At 47.6% G+C, this 17830-nt stretch overlaps 2 protein-coding genes and 1 long non-coding RNA gene across 5 annotated transcripts in view; 2 read left to right on the forward strand and 1 right to left on the reverse strand.

Annotated features, from left to right (window-relative positions):
• The window catches only part of OTUD7B (OTU deubiquitinase 7B), a 52763-nt gene extending 48187 nt beyond the window's left edge, over positions 1–4576 (forward strand). For all 3 annotated transcript variants that reach the window (XM_082474311.1, XM_082474310.1, XM_082474309.1), the window contains 2 exons: positions 946–1030; positions 2266–4576. In XM_082474311.1, the coding sequence (XP_082330437.1) occupies positions 946–1030; positions 2266–3474 (1294 nt within the window). In that variant the 3' untranslated portion in view covers positions 3475–4576. The remainder of the gene's footprint in view (positions 1–945; positions 1031–2265) is intronic.
• On the reverse strand, positions 1–17448 carry LOC309667547. The gene is made up of 5 exons (XR_014267814.1): positions 17318–17448; positions 14993–15162; positions 9616–9755; positions 9139–9226; positions 1–181 (listed from the first exon to the last, which is right to left on the reverse strand). It is a non-coding gene; the product is annotated as an uncharacterized lncRNA (long non-coding RNA).
• MTMR11 (myotubularin related protein 11) lies at positions 9706–17463 on the forward strand. The gene is given in 18 exon segments (XM_082474563.1): positions 9706–10004; positions 10354–10444; positions 10887–11008; positions 11243–11303; positions 11474–11616; positions 12088–12166; positions 12295–12430; positions 12681–12768; positions 12928–13016; positions 13102–13226; positions 13687–13753; positions 13946–14016; positions 14552–14718; positions 15017–15190; positions 15576–15758; positions 16193–16486; positions 16780–16911; positions 16913–17463. Coding segments are annotated over 18 exon segments (2148 nt in total). The 5' UTR covers positions 9706–9938; the 3' UTR covers positions 16973–17463.
• Positions 17464–17830: the final 367 nt, after the last annotated feature.

The following is a 17830-nucleotide window of genomic DNA, read 5'->3' on the forward strand; positions in this document are numbered from 1 at the left end:
CAAGCCTAGCCTTTATATCTGCTTTGTAGCTGCGATCTCTTCCACATACGATGTCCGTCTCCCGGGGACTTTTCCTCAGCTCAGAGGCAAAGACAGTCGCATCCTAGTTCCAGTGTCTTTGGGAAGATGGTGAGGAGGGAGACAGATTGGGCACCAGGACTCTTGCAGCTGCCTTTTCTCCCTGTGAAAGACAAGGGAATCCTGGGATCTCCTTACAGTATGAGGAGTGTTCATGCAGAATCCCCAAAACAGTGATCAGAAAATCAAGATGATCAAATCACACTTCTCCCAGCCCAAATGAGAAGGGTTTTAAATAGCTGACCAAAACAGTTTGCTCTGGGCTTTTGCCTTTCTGGAACTTAAACAGCAAGAAAAATATGTTCTCCGCCCCCCTGCCACCTCCCAGAAGTTGGCTTCCTCTTGCCTCCAAACTTCCCCTAAGAGCTTACGAATGTAAAAGCTCCTCCCTTACCTCTTAGCCAGTGCCGCCTTCTTCGGGCTCCTAAAACTGAACCCAACTGAGACGGTTTGATTTAAAAACCCAGCGTTTATGGCTTTTTAAATAAGTTCTCACCTAATTATGAAAAGCTCCTTATGAGTAATACTTACAGCAACAACAATAATAGTGGCTGCTGTTTAGGAAGTATTTCCTAGTTTCCAGACACTGTGCTGGGCCCTTTTCAAATACTATTTTAATCTTCACAGCAACCTTGCAGGATAGATATTATTATCTATACCCATTATCAACCCCTCCCTGGGTTTCAGGGAGGTTGAAGTGACTTGCTCAAGGTCATAAAGCTTAGTAATTGGTGGAGCCCTAATTCAAACTCAACCCTGAGTTCCCAGCCATGTAGCCCTCTCCCACCCTACCTCCCAAATGGATTACACTGCTCTGCTTTTTAAAGGTCACAGTATTTTGAAATTCTTTTTTTCTCCTTTTCACAGTGTAATCCTGTCCCTAGAGGTCAAATTGCATCTGCTGCATGGCTACATGAATGTGAAGTGGATCCCAGTGTCCTCGGATGCACAGGTGCGGACTCCTCCCACCCCACCCTTGCATGTCCTCATTTTCGTGTCAGGGAGAACAAGGAAATCTGGTGGTGGTTCCTTCTGAGTCTCTTCTGAGTAGTGGCTTATGATTCAAGGTTAGGAATAACTAGAAAATATCAGATAAATTCCAAACGACACTTTTTCCTGCCTTTCTACCTGTTAGTGCCCTTTGTTTTCTATATCTTCTCACCAGCCAGGCTCTTCTTTCTGATACTAAAACACATTCTTCAAGAAAAGTTTTCTGAACTTTTTGGTGAACTTGAGATTGTTATTACTTTGTTCCAAGCCCTCTGTACATAGACCTCTGTGTTGGGCACCAGAGGAGATAGAATAGCTTAAAGAGCTCCTGATACAGTAGGTTCTGAGGATGTCATTATTATCCATAGAACAGGAACACAGGAGCAAGGGCCAACTGATGGACTCCAGTGCTGAATGTCTAGAACTTGAGGGGATGCAGAATGGTTAAGACTTGGGGTGGTTATTCAAGACTTCCTTGAGATTAATTTTGAGCAGAACTTGGCATAGAGAAATTTATAATAAAGGCCATTCTAGTGTCTATAGAATATTCTCCCTCCTCACCCAGAGGCCATGTATTTGTATAGTTGTTCATTGTTCTAGAAGAGCAAAATCCAGGCTTCATTTTGGTATCTCCTTATTACAGAAGGGCATCAAATTGCAGGGGGTGAGATAAAAGTTAGATATTAGATACCTCTTTCCCTGGTTCATGGGAGAGCTGATGAGCTGGGGAAGGATAGTGCCTTCCTGGGTGACCCTTCCCCTGTCATGACAGCAGCCCTTCTCTGGAACTAGGCAGTCACTCCAAGGAAGGAGTTCATAGGGGTGTTACCACCCCTCTTCCACATGGCTAATTCCTATAGCAACAGCTGCAGGGAGCCCCGTGAGCCAGATGGATGGGCTGGAGGTTCCTGGGGGCTTCCCTCAACCCAGACCAATGGGATAACTGTCAGTCACGTTCTTCGTTTTTTTTTAATTAAAAAAAATTCTTTTTAATTGAAGTATAGTTGATTTACAATGTGGTGCCAATCTCTGCTCTACAGCAGAGTGACTCAGTTATCCACATATAGACATTCTTTTTTAATATTCTTTTCCATTATGGTTTATCACGGGATATTGAATATACTTCCCTGTGCTATACAGTAGGACCTTGTTGTTTATCCATGCTATATCTGTCAGCCACGTTCTTGTCTCTTCCAGGCTCCCCTGGCCCAGCCTGAGTCCCCGACAGCCTCAGCTGGAGATGAGCCCCGGTCCACTCCTGAGTCTGGGGAATCAGACAAGGAGTCAGTTGGCAGCAGTTCTGCCAGCAATGAGGGCAGCAAGCGGAAAGAGAAGTCAAAACGAGATCGGGAAAAGGACAAGAAAAGAGCAGATTCTGTGGCTAACAAACTGGGCAGCTTTGGCAAAACCTTGGGCAGCAAGCTCAAGAAGAACATGGGAGGCCTGATGCACAGCAAGGGTTCTAAGCCTGGAGGGATGGGAACAGGGTCGGGGGTAAGCAGTGGCACTGAGACACTGGAGAAGAAGAAGAAAAACTCACTGAAGAGTTGGAAGGGTGGCAAGGAGGAGGCAGCTGGGGATGGGCCTGTAACTGAGAAGCCCACATCTGAGTCTGTTGGTAATGGAGGGAGCAAGTATAGCCAGGAGGTGATGCAAAGCCTGAGCATTTTGAGGATTGCAATGCAAGGGGAGGGGAAGTTTATTTTTGTTGGAACCCTGAAGATGGGTCACCGTCACCAATATCAGGAGGAGATGATCCAACGCTACCTTTCTGATGCTGAGGAGAGATTCCTGGCAGAGCAGAAGCAGAAGGAGGCAGAGAGGAAGATCATGAATGGAGGGGTAGGGAGTGGGCCTCCTCCAGCCAAAAAGCCAGAGCCAGATGGCGGGGAGGAGCTGCTGACTGCTCCTCCAGCAGAGTCCAAGGCGGTGGCATTGTCTACTGGCTACCCTGGTGGCTTTACTATCCCTCGGCCTTCTGGGGGTGGAGTCCACTGCCAGGAGCCCCGGAGGCAGATGGCAGGGGGGCCATGTGGGGGGGGCCTGCCACCATATGCCACCTTCCCCAGACAGTGCCCTCCTGGGCGACCCTACCCCCATCAGGACAGCATCCCTTCTCTGGAGCCAGGCAGTCACTCCAAGGATGGAGTTCACAGGGGTGCATTGTTACCACCCCACTTCCGCGTGGCTGATTCCTATAGCAACGGCTACAGAGAGCCCCCTGAGCCAGATGGATGGGCTGGAGGTCCCCGGGGGCTTCCCCCAACCCAGACCAAATGCAAACAACCGAACTGCAGCTTCTATGGACACCCTGAGACAAACAACTTCTGCTCCTGCTGTTACAGGGAAGAACTGAGGAGAAGGGAACGTGAACTGGGTGGGGAGCTGCTGGTGCACAGGTTCTGAATGGGGAAACCTTGGAGGGCAAGGGGGCTAAACAAAGAAAGTTAAGCTTAATTAATTGGCTCATAAGACCCAGCCCCCATGTTGATGGGGCAAATGCAGTAATGTTTGTGTGAGCCTGGCCAGAAACTTTCAAGTGTGTATGCTCTGGAGAGCTGCCAGGCTGGCAAGAGCAGGTCAGGGCTGGATGGTGCCTCAAGGGCTGTACTGGTCCTTTGCCCATCTTGACTTAATGGTACTGAGGAGGTACAAGGGGGGAAAGATGGTAATTCTGTGTCATAACCCCTTGGGTCCATCCCAGGACCTAAGGGAAAGTGTAAGGGAAGATTTGATGTGAGGGGGTGGGGAGGTGGGCAGAAGTCTGGGGGAGGAACTGGCAAAGGAGGTTCTCAGTCAATAAAAGAGAAAACAGACCAAAGTTCTTTTAGGTTGGAAAAAAGCACATGGTGGTGGAGTTGCGAGTGTGGAGGGAAACTGGGAAATTAGTCAAATTTGCTATTGAGTTGAATTAAGGTAGAAATTTAGTGTTGGATAAATTTTTCCTCCTGAAAGATCTGGAAAGACAAGGCAGTAATGTGTGCTTATGGATGCTTATTAGGAGGGGGCTGGCTTAAATCAGTTTAGTGAGATGGGAAAGAGAGGAACTTAAAAGGGGAATCTTCTTCCTCTTGAGTTTGATTTCCTTCTAAACAGCCATCTGTCATCCCTTCTAGTTCGAGAGGAGATTGCCAATTGCCCCCTATCTTTTTCTCATCCTTTTTGAGGGCTGAGCTAAGAAGGTTGTGATTTTTTTTTAAGACTTTAATTTTATTAAAAAACAACAACAACAAAAGAAGTTCCCTCTGGGGAAGGCAAGAGAATGATGCGAAGAGCAGCTGTGTGTGTTGAATTTTCTCCAGGTGAATTGGTGCAGAGGTGATCTTTTTTTAACTACTAGCAATAACCACATGTTGGGGTTTGAGTGCGCCTTGGGAGGGGGGTGGGAGGAGGACAGACTTTTGGCCGGACTGTTTCAAACAAAACCAAAAACCTAAATAGAGCACTACCATCCTCTGCTGCTGTGTTTCTGTAGAAAGCAACTTATTTTTTGGAATTTTTTTTTTTTTTTTAAAGAAAAGAAACAAAACGACCCCAGCAAGCAAAAACATTAAAAAAAAATTTTTTTTTTCCTCCTATTTAAGTGATTCTTTCTCCTTCCTCTCTACTTTTGGAGAATGAACTTAACATCCTGGCTTCTTTTGTTAAGCCATAGCTGACCTTAATCTGTGGTTAGTTTATTAAAATAATAAAAATACTTTGTAAGAAGAGATATTTTTGATAATAGGACTGATGTTGAAACTTGGGGTAGGGGTTAGGGGCAATTTATAAAAAGGTAGAGAAATATATTTTAGTGAACTATAACCACAGATCACAGATTACTCCCAATGAGCTGATCTGTCTTTGGATTTCCCCCTTCCCCCGCCCCCCAACCCATCCTTTTCCCCGGAGGGGGGGAGTGGGTCTGTGGACACAGTAGGGGGGAGCTCCTTTGCATTTTGCACAAAGCACAAGTCTGGACAGCCTATGCTCTGGCCAGCACCATTTCTAAGAGCTTTAAACTGGAGGACCTATCCTGGGCCAATTTTCCCTTTTCTTTAAATTTTTTTTTTCTGGGGGAAGAAAAAAACTCAACTATGCAATTGTATACACTCCTGGGTGCATATGAGGAAGGGGAATAAGTGTACTTAAGTGTCCAGAGTGTTAATTGGGGCTGTTTTTCTGTATTTGGATTTCTCTTTTGAGGTATGTACTCATAAACCATCCTGTGGAATGTAATCCCCACATTTGATCCAAGGCAGACATGGGCTGGGTGTGCGTGTTAGGGGAACTCGTGTTTGCCCTGTGTTGCTTCTGCCCAATCAGGAAAGTTGTCATCCCATCTCCCCCTTGGTAACAAAGCCAGCCAAGACTGTCCTATTCATTGGAACTGCTCACAATTTAGAAAGTTTCCTTTCTCCTCAACAAACTTGAAAAGTCACTTATTTTCTAAATCTGATTGTTGATTTAATAATTTCCATGGCTGTTAATTCTTAGGCTTTTATTTGAAAACAAACCTGGTGTTAAGGAAGCAATGAGGTCGAAGGAGATAGGTTCCAAAGGAGGGTATGTATATATTTCTGGGCAGGACTGGGACTAGTGTGAGACAAGCACGCCCCTCAGGTTCAAAACTTAAGGAGATACCAGAAACTTAGTAATCAAGATAAATACTGTTTTAATGCAGTATTTTAAAAAATTAATGCAAAAAATCCATGATGAGCAAAATATCAGAATCTTAAAAAAGACAGAATCCAACAGGACTGGGGTTAGAGTGAGGGAAGGAACGCTGAATTGAGCAAGTACGGGTTGAATCCTGTCTTTATTTAAAATTTTGATACTTTATTCATTGTGGATTTTTTTACATTAGTTTTGATTTTCAAAATATACTGTGTTAAAATAGTATCTTGGTTACTGGGTTTTGGGGCACCCCTTAAATTTTGTGCCCAAAGTGAGTGCCTTGCTCACCTTACCCTGTTTCTGGGGTTAGAACAACACTGGTGAGACCACCACCTTATGAACTTCGTCCCCTAACATGCACCCAAACAACAGGTGGCTCAAACTCACACCGAGAATTTGCATAGCTCACCTAGCTTTCCCATAGGCATCCATCTATATCATAGGATTTTGGCCTGGACCAATAGAAATGGAAACAGACCAGGGACTTTCCCAGAGAATAAAACCAGGAAAGTTGATTCTCCACTGGACTGCTGTGTTTGGATTTGATCTGTTACTAGATTCTAGTTAATACTTTTGTTTTTAAAAACTGAGGACAAATGAACAAAAACGGAAACCTTGTGTCATGTTTGCTTTTGTTCTGATTTATAAGTGAACCAATCCCAATTGCTTTTGACTTCTTTTCAAATAAAAAAGGTGGAAATTCTGGTGGGTGGCCTAGGAGTGAATATGGTAAAATAGGGCTTTATTTAGGCCCTCTAGCTTTTTCATTAAGAAATAAATTTCTTTTTTTTAATTTGGGAAGGTAACTATTTATTGACACATTAAAAAAAAAAACAACACCCTCTCTATTCTAAAGATGAGGGACCCTGAGTCAATGGATGTTTTTCCATAGGGATGAGTAAAGTTTGTTTTGCTTCATCCTTTGAGAGGGCTGTGGAATGGGAGGGTGGTGAAAAAATAATGCCTGCAAAATGAAGACAGACTCTGGTTGGTTTATGGTATTTGGGGAGGATGAGGGGGTGGAAGAGGCAAGCTCATGCAATTACTGTGTTGGGGAAAAGGGAGGAGAAGGGTACATGATGTGCACTCAAAATGAGCCAAATTCCTTAGTTAAGGAGGGTGTGGGTGAAGGGGGGAGGCAGACCCCTCAACCCTAGTTGAGGGATGATATCATCTCTCAGGCTTAAATAAGTGCACCTAGTTCCTTTAATCCAGGCACTGGGGAACCTACTGAGGTTTTTATTGGAGAGGGAAGATTTTTCAGGGCTCTTATTTTTCCCCTTTTGATTTAAGACAGTGCTACCCCTCCACCCTACGTTCTCCATCTCAGCCCTGATGGAGCAAGTATACTATAGGAGAAGCCTCCAAATTCCTCCCTTAATCTATGCTGGTTTTATTGAGAGTTACAAGATTTAACCAAACGTTTTTCCTTCACACTGGATTCTACCACAAAAGTAAAAGATTATATTAAAAGTTTGTTGTTTTTTTTTTTTAAAGATTCAGTCTCTTTATGGAGTGCGGATGGTGTTTAACTCAGTGCTGTACAGGGCCCGGAGGGAAGTTCCTTCCCTCTCCTGTTGGCTGTTTCTTCTCAAGTGAAACTAAAGCTCACAGACCAACACAACAGAAATTAGCAATGACTTTTTATTGCATATTTGGGAATGATACTGAGCTGAAAAGAATGGAGCTGGTTCTGAATGACTTCTGAGAACCTAGCTTTTGCTATTCTTACTACTTTCTAAACAGCCACATGTCCAAGGTTCCAGTCACATTTTATCTTTCCCAATAAAGAAGGTTCAAAGATAATTGTCCCCAGTTACTCAGACACCTCTGGACTCTGTGTCCTCTTCTTTCTCTAAGGAGTCAGTGCCCCAGACACACAACCACAGGTGAGAAGGCAGAATCAGAAGCCCCTTCTCGGCCTGGAATCACCTGCACCCCAGATTTTTCTAATTTCCTTTTCCCTCCAGGCCCTTCAACAACAGATTCAGTGACTCATGTAGGCAGTCTGTCTCTTTCACTTTGTAGATACCTGGTCTGCAAATTACAGGCTGTTTTGCCCCCTGAACTTAAGTTGACTAGCAAAATATCATGACATCCCCCATGGAGACTTTCTCCATGCCACCTCCCTTCACTGGCCACTTGGGTAAGGGGCAGTAGAAAAGAGAAAGGGAAGCTGGCTGACAGTGGCGCAGAGAGGAGCGGGGGTGGGGAGGACCTTGGCCTCTTTTCTGTGCTTATAACTGGATCTGTGACTCATCTTGTGAGTCACTCAGCTCCACCTCCTTCCTCTAGCTGCCCCTCCCAGCAGCCTTCACTCCTGGCACAAACCTGCAACCAGACCAGGATTCTGAAAATGGAAAAATCTGATACAGCCCCTTGCCTCTTCACCCTTCCTTTCATCCGCTAAACCTCTACTGGGTGTGTGTAGAATGGACAGAGGGGGTCCTCCTGTTACTTAACCCTCAGCTGCTGCCCCCTTTGCATTCCTGGTTAGGTGCTGATCCAAGTCACCCATCTTTTTTCTGCCTCTGACCTTCCACCATTCCCCTGTTTTTTCTCTGTATTCCTCTGCTGCTCCTACACCTCAAGTATTAAAGAATAGAATGAGGCTCTTGAATGAAGGGTGGTGGGGAGAAGGAAAGTGGTTAATGGATTTTGAAACTGTGGTACACAGCTCTTCCTATTGCCACAGACCTTGGGAAATATTTTCTTCCCCCCAAGAGATTGAGGCTGATAGAATGCAGGTGGGGGTGGCGGGGCTTGGTAGCTTTTAAGACTTCTAGAATCAGGCTTCTGGGCTACCTTCCTAGCAGGTGTATGCCTCTCTGTTCCAGACTGACTCCCTGCCTCGGAATATCTTCACTATTTCCACAGTTGCAGCCAAGACAGGGAACTTTTAAAGCTGAGGCCGGAAGGGTGTGTGTGCTGGGGGGGAAAGAGAGAGTTGTCACTGGAAAACTGGGGCCCCCACCTAAGAATTGCTGCCTCTGTACAAACTCAAAATCAATAAAACAGCAGCTCATGAATTCATTACTTTGTATTTCATTTTCTGTCTTTTTCATACCTAAAGGTAGAGTTTTGCATTCCTACCCCCAGTCACCATCGCCTACAGTTTCCTTTACTTCCCTCCTAGTGCCCTCCCCACCCATCTTTGCTTCTTGGGTTGCAAGGGGGAGGGTGGGGGGATGGGACTGTTGCACTTAACAGAGGTTTCCAACCCTCAGCCTTCAAAGTCCTTAACATGAATCATTAACTTGGAGATCTGATGTCTGGGCTGGAGGGAGGGCTCCTCTACCTGGAATGGGCTCTAGTTTCCAGATGGTTGGTTGTGTGTGTGTGTGTTGGATTAAGTGGTAAGATCTTTTCCTTGGGCCTCCCCCCACCACCACCAGAACTTGCATGTAAACATACCTGTACCTGTGTCTGTATCCTGCAGATGTTTCAATTTCTCTCCCTACTTTTCCACTGGACCCTTCACATGAGATATGTTTCATGCTCTCTGGAGAAGGATACACAAAAACACTTTAACTCACCCCCCTCCCTAATTCCCTCACCAGGCAAAAATCCCCTGAGGGCCAATTTCCATTAATAAATTTCTTCTCAACTACTTCTGTTAGGTCTGTAACGGGAGGCAGCAAGGAAGTCTGCACTACTTTAACATTCCCCCCACCCCCACCCCCTTTAAGAAGACAAAAAAACAAAAACAGCTTCCCAGGGAAGCCATCAGTGAGAGTCCAGGGAAGTGGCCCAATGATTCCAGTTTAATACTTGGCATTACTGCTCCCCTCAAACAGTCTCCAATGCTCATGAACAGGAAGACAATAGGATCTGGGTTTGGGGTAAAGCAGGGAGTCTGGGTATTTTCTCACTTCCCCATTTTTTCCTCACCTTTCTTAGGCTCCTCCACTTCCTCTCCACTTTTCCAAAATTGTGTGTGTATTCTCCTTTAAGGGGCTGGGCATCTCTCCCGCCCTCTCCAGAGTCGACTGAAGTTTCCGAGGAGCCTTCTCTAGCTGGGCTGGACACACCTTTCAAAAGACCCCAAAGCGTGCTCCTTGCACCTCAAATGCTCCTTTCCCTTGAATCTCCCTCCTGCCCCTCTCCCTGACTTCCCTCCTCCCATATACAAGATTCAGCCTCTCCCCAAGGGGCTTGAGCATCCTCGAGGTTTCCCACCCTTGACGGCTCCATCCCCGGATGGAGCCAGAGAAATGTGGTGGGGGGGCCGGGGCCAGAGTTTCAACATCGCCCCCCAGAAGGAGGAGCCAGAGATGGGGGTAAGGAGAGGAAACGGGCTTGCGCGCGAGGGGGGGCGTTGGCAAGAGGGTGTGAATGGGAATGGTGTGGAGAAAGAGGGAAGAAAAGGATCTAGAGGAGGAGGAGGGTGTGTCTCATATCAACCTCAGTTGATGGAGCTTGGTCTTTTTTGCAGTCTCAAGTTCATTGTCTCATTATCCATTAACCAGCCCCTCCCTTAACTACCTGCCAACCCCCCCGTGCTGAGCTCCCCACAGCCACTGATCTCAGTTTCTCCTGAGTGAGTGTAGGCCTCCAGGAGTGGTTGCTGAAGTAACCCCAGACCCCAGGATTGGAGAGGCCTAGGGATTAACCCTACACCCTTCGCAGCTCTCTGGACCAAAGTCTGTCCAGGGGAGTGGGATGCCAGAGCCCAGGAGTCATCAGCTTGGCAGCTGCCTGGCCTCTGGATGCCTCCCAGGTAATAATGCCCTTCCAATACTTCTGATCTCCAAAGACTCCCCCAAATTTCATGCTCCTCAGACCTTGTTTCAAACCTCACCAAAGGTACCTCTGTACTCCTCTCCTGGCTCAAAGTGCTTCTGCCTGAGGTTTGCTCTCTTCTCTGTCCAGGGCTGGCTGGGAGCTTAGACCTTGATGGTCCCTCTGTTTTCTTGACCCTGTTACTCCTCTTCTCATTTACTTATTCAATAAATATTTGAGTGCCTACTATGTCCCAGGCACTTTCTAGGCTCTAGAGTAAAAGAATATAAATTCTCTCCTCCTAAGCTTTCATTCTAGTGGGGCTAGGGGAGGATCTTAATCTTCCCTCTTCAGATTCTCCTGTCTGAGAGGAGTGGGTGTATACGAGTGTGTGCAACACTGGGAACAGTCATAACCTGGCTTCCCTTCGTGCCCTGCAGGGGAGCAGATCCTAGCATGGGCCCCAGGGGTGAGGAAAGGGCTGGAACCTGAACTGCCTGGAACCCTGATCTGCAGCAACCTGAGAGTCACCTTCCAGCCCTGTGGATGGCAGCGGAGTGAGGTGAGAAGGTTAGGGCAGTGCAAAGGACAACTAGTGGGAAGTGGGTAGGGGAGTCTAGAAGATGGAGATAAACATTACAGGAAGTGAGAAAGTCAGAGTTATGCTTAAGGGCTGTCTTCTGAGAGTATCAGGGATTGTCCATGGGGACCATCTCTAGGGAGGTTAGGGCTGCCAAGGTAGGACAAAGAATGAGACTTCAGATGTCTTTAGCATCAGTTCATGTGCTTCCTCTAGGAGACTCCCCTGAGCAGTGAGTATGATTTTTCCCTGGCCAACATTGGGCGATTAGAGGCTGGTAAGTGTGGGAGTTTGGTGAAGGGGCTCACTGGCGGTGTCGGAACCCCTCCTCATCCTTCCTTTATTTTCAGACGACAGCCTGAGTGGATGGAGTGGGATGGGCTGGAAGAGTTCCTCCTAGAGGGACCCTGATCCATGGCTATACCGCTCTCTACCTCTTGACTTCAGTGAATGGCCTGTCCCGAGTCCAGCTCCTCCGTCCCGGGTCCCTGCTTAAATTTATCCCTGAGGAGATTCTGATTCATGGCCAAGACTTCCGGCTACTCAGAGTTGGTTTCGAGGCTGGAGGACTAGAGCCGCAGGCCTTTCAGGTAAGAGGCCTCCAGCCCAAGGACCCCTCTTCCCCTTAGAACATTGGCATCCTTTCCCTGGAAATTCCCAATAGTCCCCTGTCTCCCAAGATCCCTCTCATCATTCTCTCTGCTTCTCTCCTCAAGTAGTGACTAAAATGATAGTATAGTGAGAGTAAAAGGCCTGAATTCTAGCCCAGCTCTGCCAATTATCAGGAGTGTAACTGCGGACAAGTTTCTGCCTTTGAAAAACAGGGAGGGTTGCATAAGATTATCCCCAAGATTCCTCCCAGAATTACCATTCTGTCATTCTGTGGTCCTAAATGTGTCCCCTGACTCCAGTCCCCATGACCTGTGGAAGCTCCCTTCGTTGGGGATTGCCTTCACTTTTCTTCTCTATTGGCGGCAGAGACAGTGGAGCAACACATGAGCCCTATTTCCTTCTTTTCACTTCAGTCTGAGACAAAGGATGGGATGTCCTTTCTTCTACAGGTGACCATGGCCATTGTCCAAGCCAGAGCTCAGAACCGTCAAGCCCAACAGTATGCAGGGATAACCCTGAGCAAGGCTGGTGAGTGTGGGGGCTTTAGGATAAGGAAAGGGTAAAGAGTCTGAAAAAGCAGAAGCTGGCTGAAGACAAAAGAGCTGAGCTGGCTCTGGTTCCTCTTCCTCCTCCTCTGTGCCTCCCTCCTGCCCTAGGCCAGAGTTCTGTTTCCAGAAAACCACCTATTCCCCTCTTGGAGACATCAGAAGACTGGGAGATTGAGCGGAAAAAGCAGGGGGCCAGGGGCTGGAGGCTCAGCACTGTCAACGAGAGGTTCGACGTAGCCACCAGGTGATCCCCCAGTCCACCCAACCCCTGCTGCCCCCTCAATCTTCCCACACTTCTCCGATCCTCTAAAACTAGGACTTCCCACAAACTCCAGCCTCCTAGGACATCCGCAAAGCTATCCCCTTTAACTCCCAGATCTCTAAACTTGAGATCCCTTGGAATGATCCCCTCCTAAGCAGCTTCCTTGTAATAACAGGTTTGCATTATAATGAGGTCACTGAGCCAAGCTGTGACATAACTCTCAATTTCACAGCCTCCCCCGTTACTTCTGGGTCCCTAATCGAACTCTGGACAGTGAGGTCAGGAGAGCATTTGGCCACTTCCATCAGGGCCGTGGACCGGTCAGTGTGAGGGTGAGGGTAACGGTTGGGAATTAGAGGGTCGTGGGAGGTTACGGGTCATTGTGGAGGGAGGGGATCCCTGTGAGGTCAGTGTTGGGGCAAGGGTAGGGTGGGGCTAGGAGTTTCTCCCTCAGTGATCCTTCTCTCATCCACGTGAAGCGCCTGTCCTGGCATCACCCTGGGGGTAGTGATCTTCTCCGCTGTGGCGGCTTCTATACAGCCAGTGACCCCAACAAGGAGGATATCAGGTGAGGGGAGGTTTGATGAGAAGAATCAAGCGTTAGATATTCAGGGCAGACACCTTCCCTTACTTTCTGACTCTCTCCCCTCCAGAGTAGTGGAGTCGATGCTCCAGGCTGGGCATTCAGACGTTGTCCTGGTAGACACTATGGATGAGCTCCCCAGTCTTGCAGATGTCCAACTTGCCCACCTGAGGCTGAGGGCCCTCTGCCTGCCTGGTGAGATAAACTTTGACCCCTTACCCCATCTCTAGGTCTGCTGACCCTAACCTGGTTTACCCTTTTGCCTGCTATGGATGAGTACCCCTTCAACCCAATGATTCTTAGTTTTCTACTCAACTCCCATCTCCCACAGACTCACTGATTTCCTGTCTTCTTGACCCCAAGATATTCTTTTTTTTAAACAGCTTTATTGAGATATAATTTATGTACCATAAAATTCACCCTTCACCCATCTTAAGTGTACAATTCAATGCATTTCATTGTATTTACAATGTTGTACAACCATCGCCACAACTTAATTGTAGAAACCTCATAGCCATTTATAGTTACTTCTCATTCCTATCCCCAGACCTAAGCAACCACTACCCAACTTATTATTAACCCTTCTTAATTCTGGATCCTGAACCCCCAGTTCTCCTGATCTCTTTGCCCTTCTGACTCCTCTACTCTCTCTCAGATTCATCTGTGGCTGAGGATAAATGGCTCTCAGCTCTGGATGGAACACGATGGTTGGACTACGTCAGGTACTCCCTCTGACTCCTAAATGGTCTTCCATTAACTCTTCTCCTTGGTTGCCCAAGAAGACTGTTATTTGTTGCTCCTTAGAAGGAGAGGGGGCAGGAATTGGGAGTCTGTCTCTATTGTATCCCGTGACCCATCATTCCCTTCCTCCAGGCTTGTTGTTCTCCCCTTCTCTTCCTCACCCACCCCTCCAGGTCTTGTCTTCGAAAGGCCAGTGACATCTCAGTCTTAGTGACATCCAGGGTTCGCTCTGTAGTACTTCAAGGTGAGTTTCTTGGGCCAACCCACTCCATTCCTCGCCTTTTTTCTTTACTCACCTGACTGGATTCTGCTCAGGGAGGGAGACCTATAAAGCTTCCTTGTCCCCTCCCAGTGCTAGCATCCTCTCGTTTTGCTAGGAACTACCCATCAGCTCTAACTCATCCTTCAGTGCTACCTCTGCCTCCCCACTAAGCTTGTGGTCCCTAACAGAGGGGTTCTCAGCCCTCTTTTCCTGTCCTTCCATCAGTGGATGGGGATTGGGGCTGGGGTGGGAAGGAAAATGTGGAAGCTGGTTGGACATTTATGATTCTGCTTCCTACATGTGAAGCTGGGTATTTCTAACTCAGTGGAGTGTATGAAGTGAATCACTCAAGGTCTTTGTTTTCTCTTCACTTTTATGTGCCCTCTCAATCCTACCTACCCCAAACTTTCCTCCTCTGTGCTGCTCACTTCCTCTTGCCATGTTTCTTTTTCTCACTCTCTTTTGCCCTAGTTTCTTGCCCTTCCTTCTTTGTCCCTTATCCCTCTTTATCACCCAGAGCGCGGTGACCGTGATTTCAATGGCCTCCTCTCTTCACTCGTCCAGCTGCTTTCAGCCCCTGAAGCCCGAACACTGCTTGGCTTCCAATCACTAGTGCAGCGAGAGTGGGTGGCAGCTGGACATCCTTTCCTGACCCGACTTGGGGGAACTGGGGCCAGTGAAGAGGTGAGAATGTTTGGGGAGGGTACTGGGAGAGTATTATTAAGAAGTACGGGGATGAGAAAAGTAAATAGTAAAATCCATCGGAGGTGAATTAGGTCCAAAGGGTTCTGAGGTTGGGCTAAGCTTGAAGGGAGACCCAGGTGAGTAAGGGACCACAACCCCCTACCTCAACTGAGATTTCCACTCCCTGACCTCCTTAGTGTCCTCTGTTCCTGTGCCCCTCATCCCCTGTTATTTTGTCATCCTCCCCATTTAGGTCCCCATAACCCCTTCCAACCTCTTTTAATTTCCCTCTTCTCAGGCCCCAGTGTTTCTCCTCTTCCTTGATTGCGTCTGGCAGCTCCTCCAGCAGTCTCCAGCTGAGTTTGAATTCTCTGAGTTCTTCCTTCTTGCTCTTCATGACAGCGTCAGGGTACCCGACACCCTTACATTCTTGAGAGACACTCCCTGGGAGCGTGGAAAGCAGAATAGACAGGTCAGTGACTTCCATTTTTGACTTGTCTTTTTTTCCCCCCATTAAGAAGAACTCTCTGGGAGTTCCCTGGTGGGCTACTGGTTAGGATTTTGGGCTTTCACTCCCGTGGCCCAGGTTCAATCCCTGGCTGGGGAACTGAGATCCCGCAAGCTGTGCAGTGCGGCCCCCCCAAAAAAACCCACTACTCTCTGAAGTTTAGTCTTGATTATGAAAAGTGAGGTCTGTGGATGGGAAAGGGGGAGGTTGGTGCTCACTTTCAGGACTGGACTTTCACCCTGTATCTGATTCTTAAGAGATGAGAATTTCATGATTTCTCTCTAGACTTGGGAGAAGGATTATATATTTTTGTTTGTTTAACCATCCGTTTCTTGTTTCCTCTATCCAGTTCAACACCTATACACAAGTCTATACTGCGGGGTACTCCCAGCCCCCAGCTGGGAACTCTGTTAACCCACAGCTATCTGTCTGGGACTGGGACTTACGCTATAGCAAGGAACAGATACTACAATTCCATAATCCTGGCTATGACCCAGAACACTGCCCAGATTCCTGGCTCCCTAGACAGCAGGTGAGGTGTCTAAAGTTCCTAAATTCTTCTGACTCTCTCACAGGTTCATCCTACTAGATGAGAAGTGAAAAGACACAGTGTCTGAGTTCCTCACTCCTCTTCTGTTAGCTGTCATTTATAGTCCCTGACTGTCCCCAGGAAGACAGAAATCCTAAAGTTAACATAAGGCATCTTTTTTGTCCTCCCCATCCTTATTAGTCTTCCTGTCTCACGCAAACATTTTTGTTTCCCTAAAATCAACTTTAATCAGTCCTGAGGCCTAGTCTGAAGGCTAATAAGGAGAGCAGATAAAGAGTTCTCGGGGGGAGGCTTGTAGTTTGATCACACGTGCAGTGTTGAGTGGGTGGCAGCTGGACATTCCTTCCTGAGCCAGTTTGGGGAAACTGGGGTCATCAGTTTTCTAGGTTGCCAGTTGATTTCCCTTTCCTCCTTAGCCAAGCTTCATGGTTCCTGGGCCCCCCAGTTCTCTGTGGCTCTTCTCTAGAGGGGCCCTGACCCCCCTGAATCAGCTCTGTCCTTGGCGGGACAGTCCCTCCCTGCTGGCAGTCTCTTCTCGTTGGCTCCCTCGACCTGCTATCTCCTCTGAAAGCCTGGCTGATCAGGAGTGGGGGCTCCCCTCACATTGGGGAGCTTGCCCTTTACCCCCGGGGCTGCTGCTGCCTGGATATCTGGGACCCCAAATCAGGCTCTGGAGACGCTGCTACCTGAGGGGAAGGCCTGAGGTCCAGGTGAGAAGGAAAAACAGGGATTGGGAGTGGGAGAAGGGGCCTGACTGCTGAACCAGAAGTTCTAGGAGAAACCAGATGTTTCCAGGAGCTGGAAGGGGAAAGGGCTGGGGGTCTGGGAAGTGAGGTACCATTCTTGTTGGTATCAAAGTGGATAGGTCTGGGAGTGTGGGGAAACTGCTTGCGACTAATATCAAGTGGAAACTAGGGAGGGGGAAAGAGAATTAAGGATGCCAGGACCAGAGAGCTCCAGCTAAAATAATATTCCTCTCTGCCTCTCTTCACCCCCTCCCCAGATGGGACTCTCAGCTCCCACGATCTCTGGCCTTCAGGCTGAGCTAGCCCATCTTCAGGAGTTATTAAGGAAATGGACACCAAGAATATCTCCTGCGGATCACTCCAAGAAAAGAAATCCAAATACCGTTCTCTCCCAGTCCCATTGAAATTGCTGGCTTTCTCATGGGCAGGGCAGAGGGTGGTCTGGGGTGAGGGAGAGTTTTGTCTAATCCTTCAATTTTTCTTACCTGGTCTTGCTGCCTCAGCTTTCATACACCAGCCCTTAAACAAGCTCACTGACTTTAGTTTCCATTGCAGATGGGTGGTGCTAACCTTATCCAACTCTTACCCTGCCCTGCTTGGTTTAAATAGTTTCCTGTGATTTGAAGAATTAAGAAACAAAAACAAACAAAAACAATCCAGAATAAGATCGCATCTTTTTTTCAGGGCAATGCCATCCCTTTTGGATGGAAATTTTGGATACTGAGCTGGTAAATTGTGAGATCAGAGATACCATATATCAGTGTCAACAAGATGGCCTACAGACCTCCTACTCACCTCCTCTTGCTGCTCCTTTAATTACAATTTCTACTTCTTCCTTTACAGTTTTCTATGGGTATGGGAGACACCCTGTCTCTTCCAATTGTATATTTTTGTCGTGACATTTCTATTTAAGGAGTTCATTAAAGCACAATATTTATACACGCTGCTGGCACTGTTTCTTGTGTCTGAATAAAGGAACCTAGGTAAGAGAGTGGTGGTGGGGGTGGGCGAAGGGGGTGTGACCCAAGAGAGGAAGGTACCGACCATATTATTACTAAGGAAATAAGGGGATGGGTCAGGGGAGGCTCTGCAGAATTCACAGGCAATTTGGGTTCTCTCTTCCGTGCAGATGGGGCAAAACACACCCAGACGTTGCTGGGCGTCAGGGTGCGCTCTGGACGTTGAGACGGAGGACTCTGGGCTTCAGTGTCAACGACCCTTCAGCTTTGCTATCACTCCACCTCTGAGCCTCAGGTTCCCCTCACTCTCTATGCAATAACGCCTAGGCGAGCTCAGACCTTCCGCAAT

This window comes from Balaenoptera physalus (assembly GCF_965194825.1).
Source record: "Balaenoptera physalus genome assembly, chromosome: 1".
In the NCBI taxonomy this organism is placed as follows: Eukaryota; Metazoa; Chordata; class Mammalia; order Artiodactyla; family Balaenopteridae; genus Balaenoptera; species Balaenoptera physalus.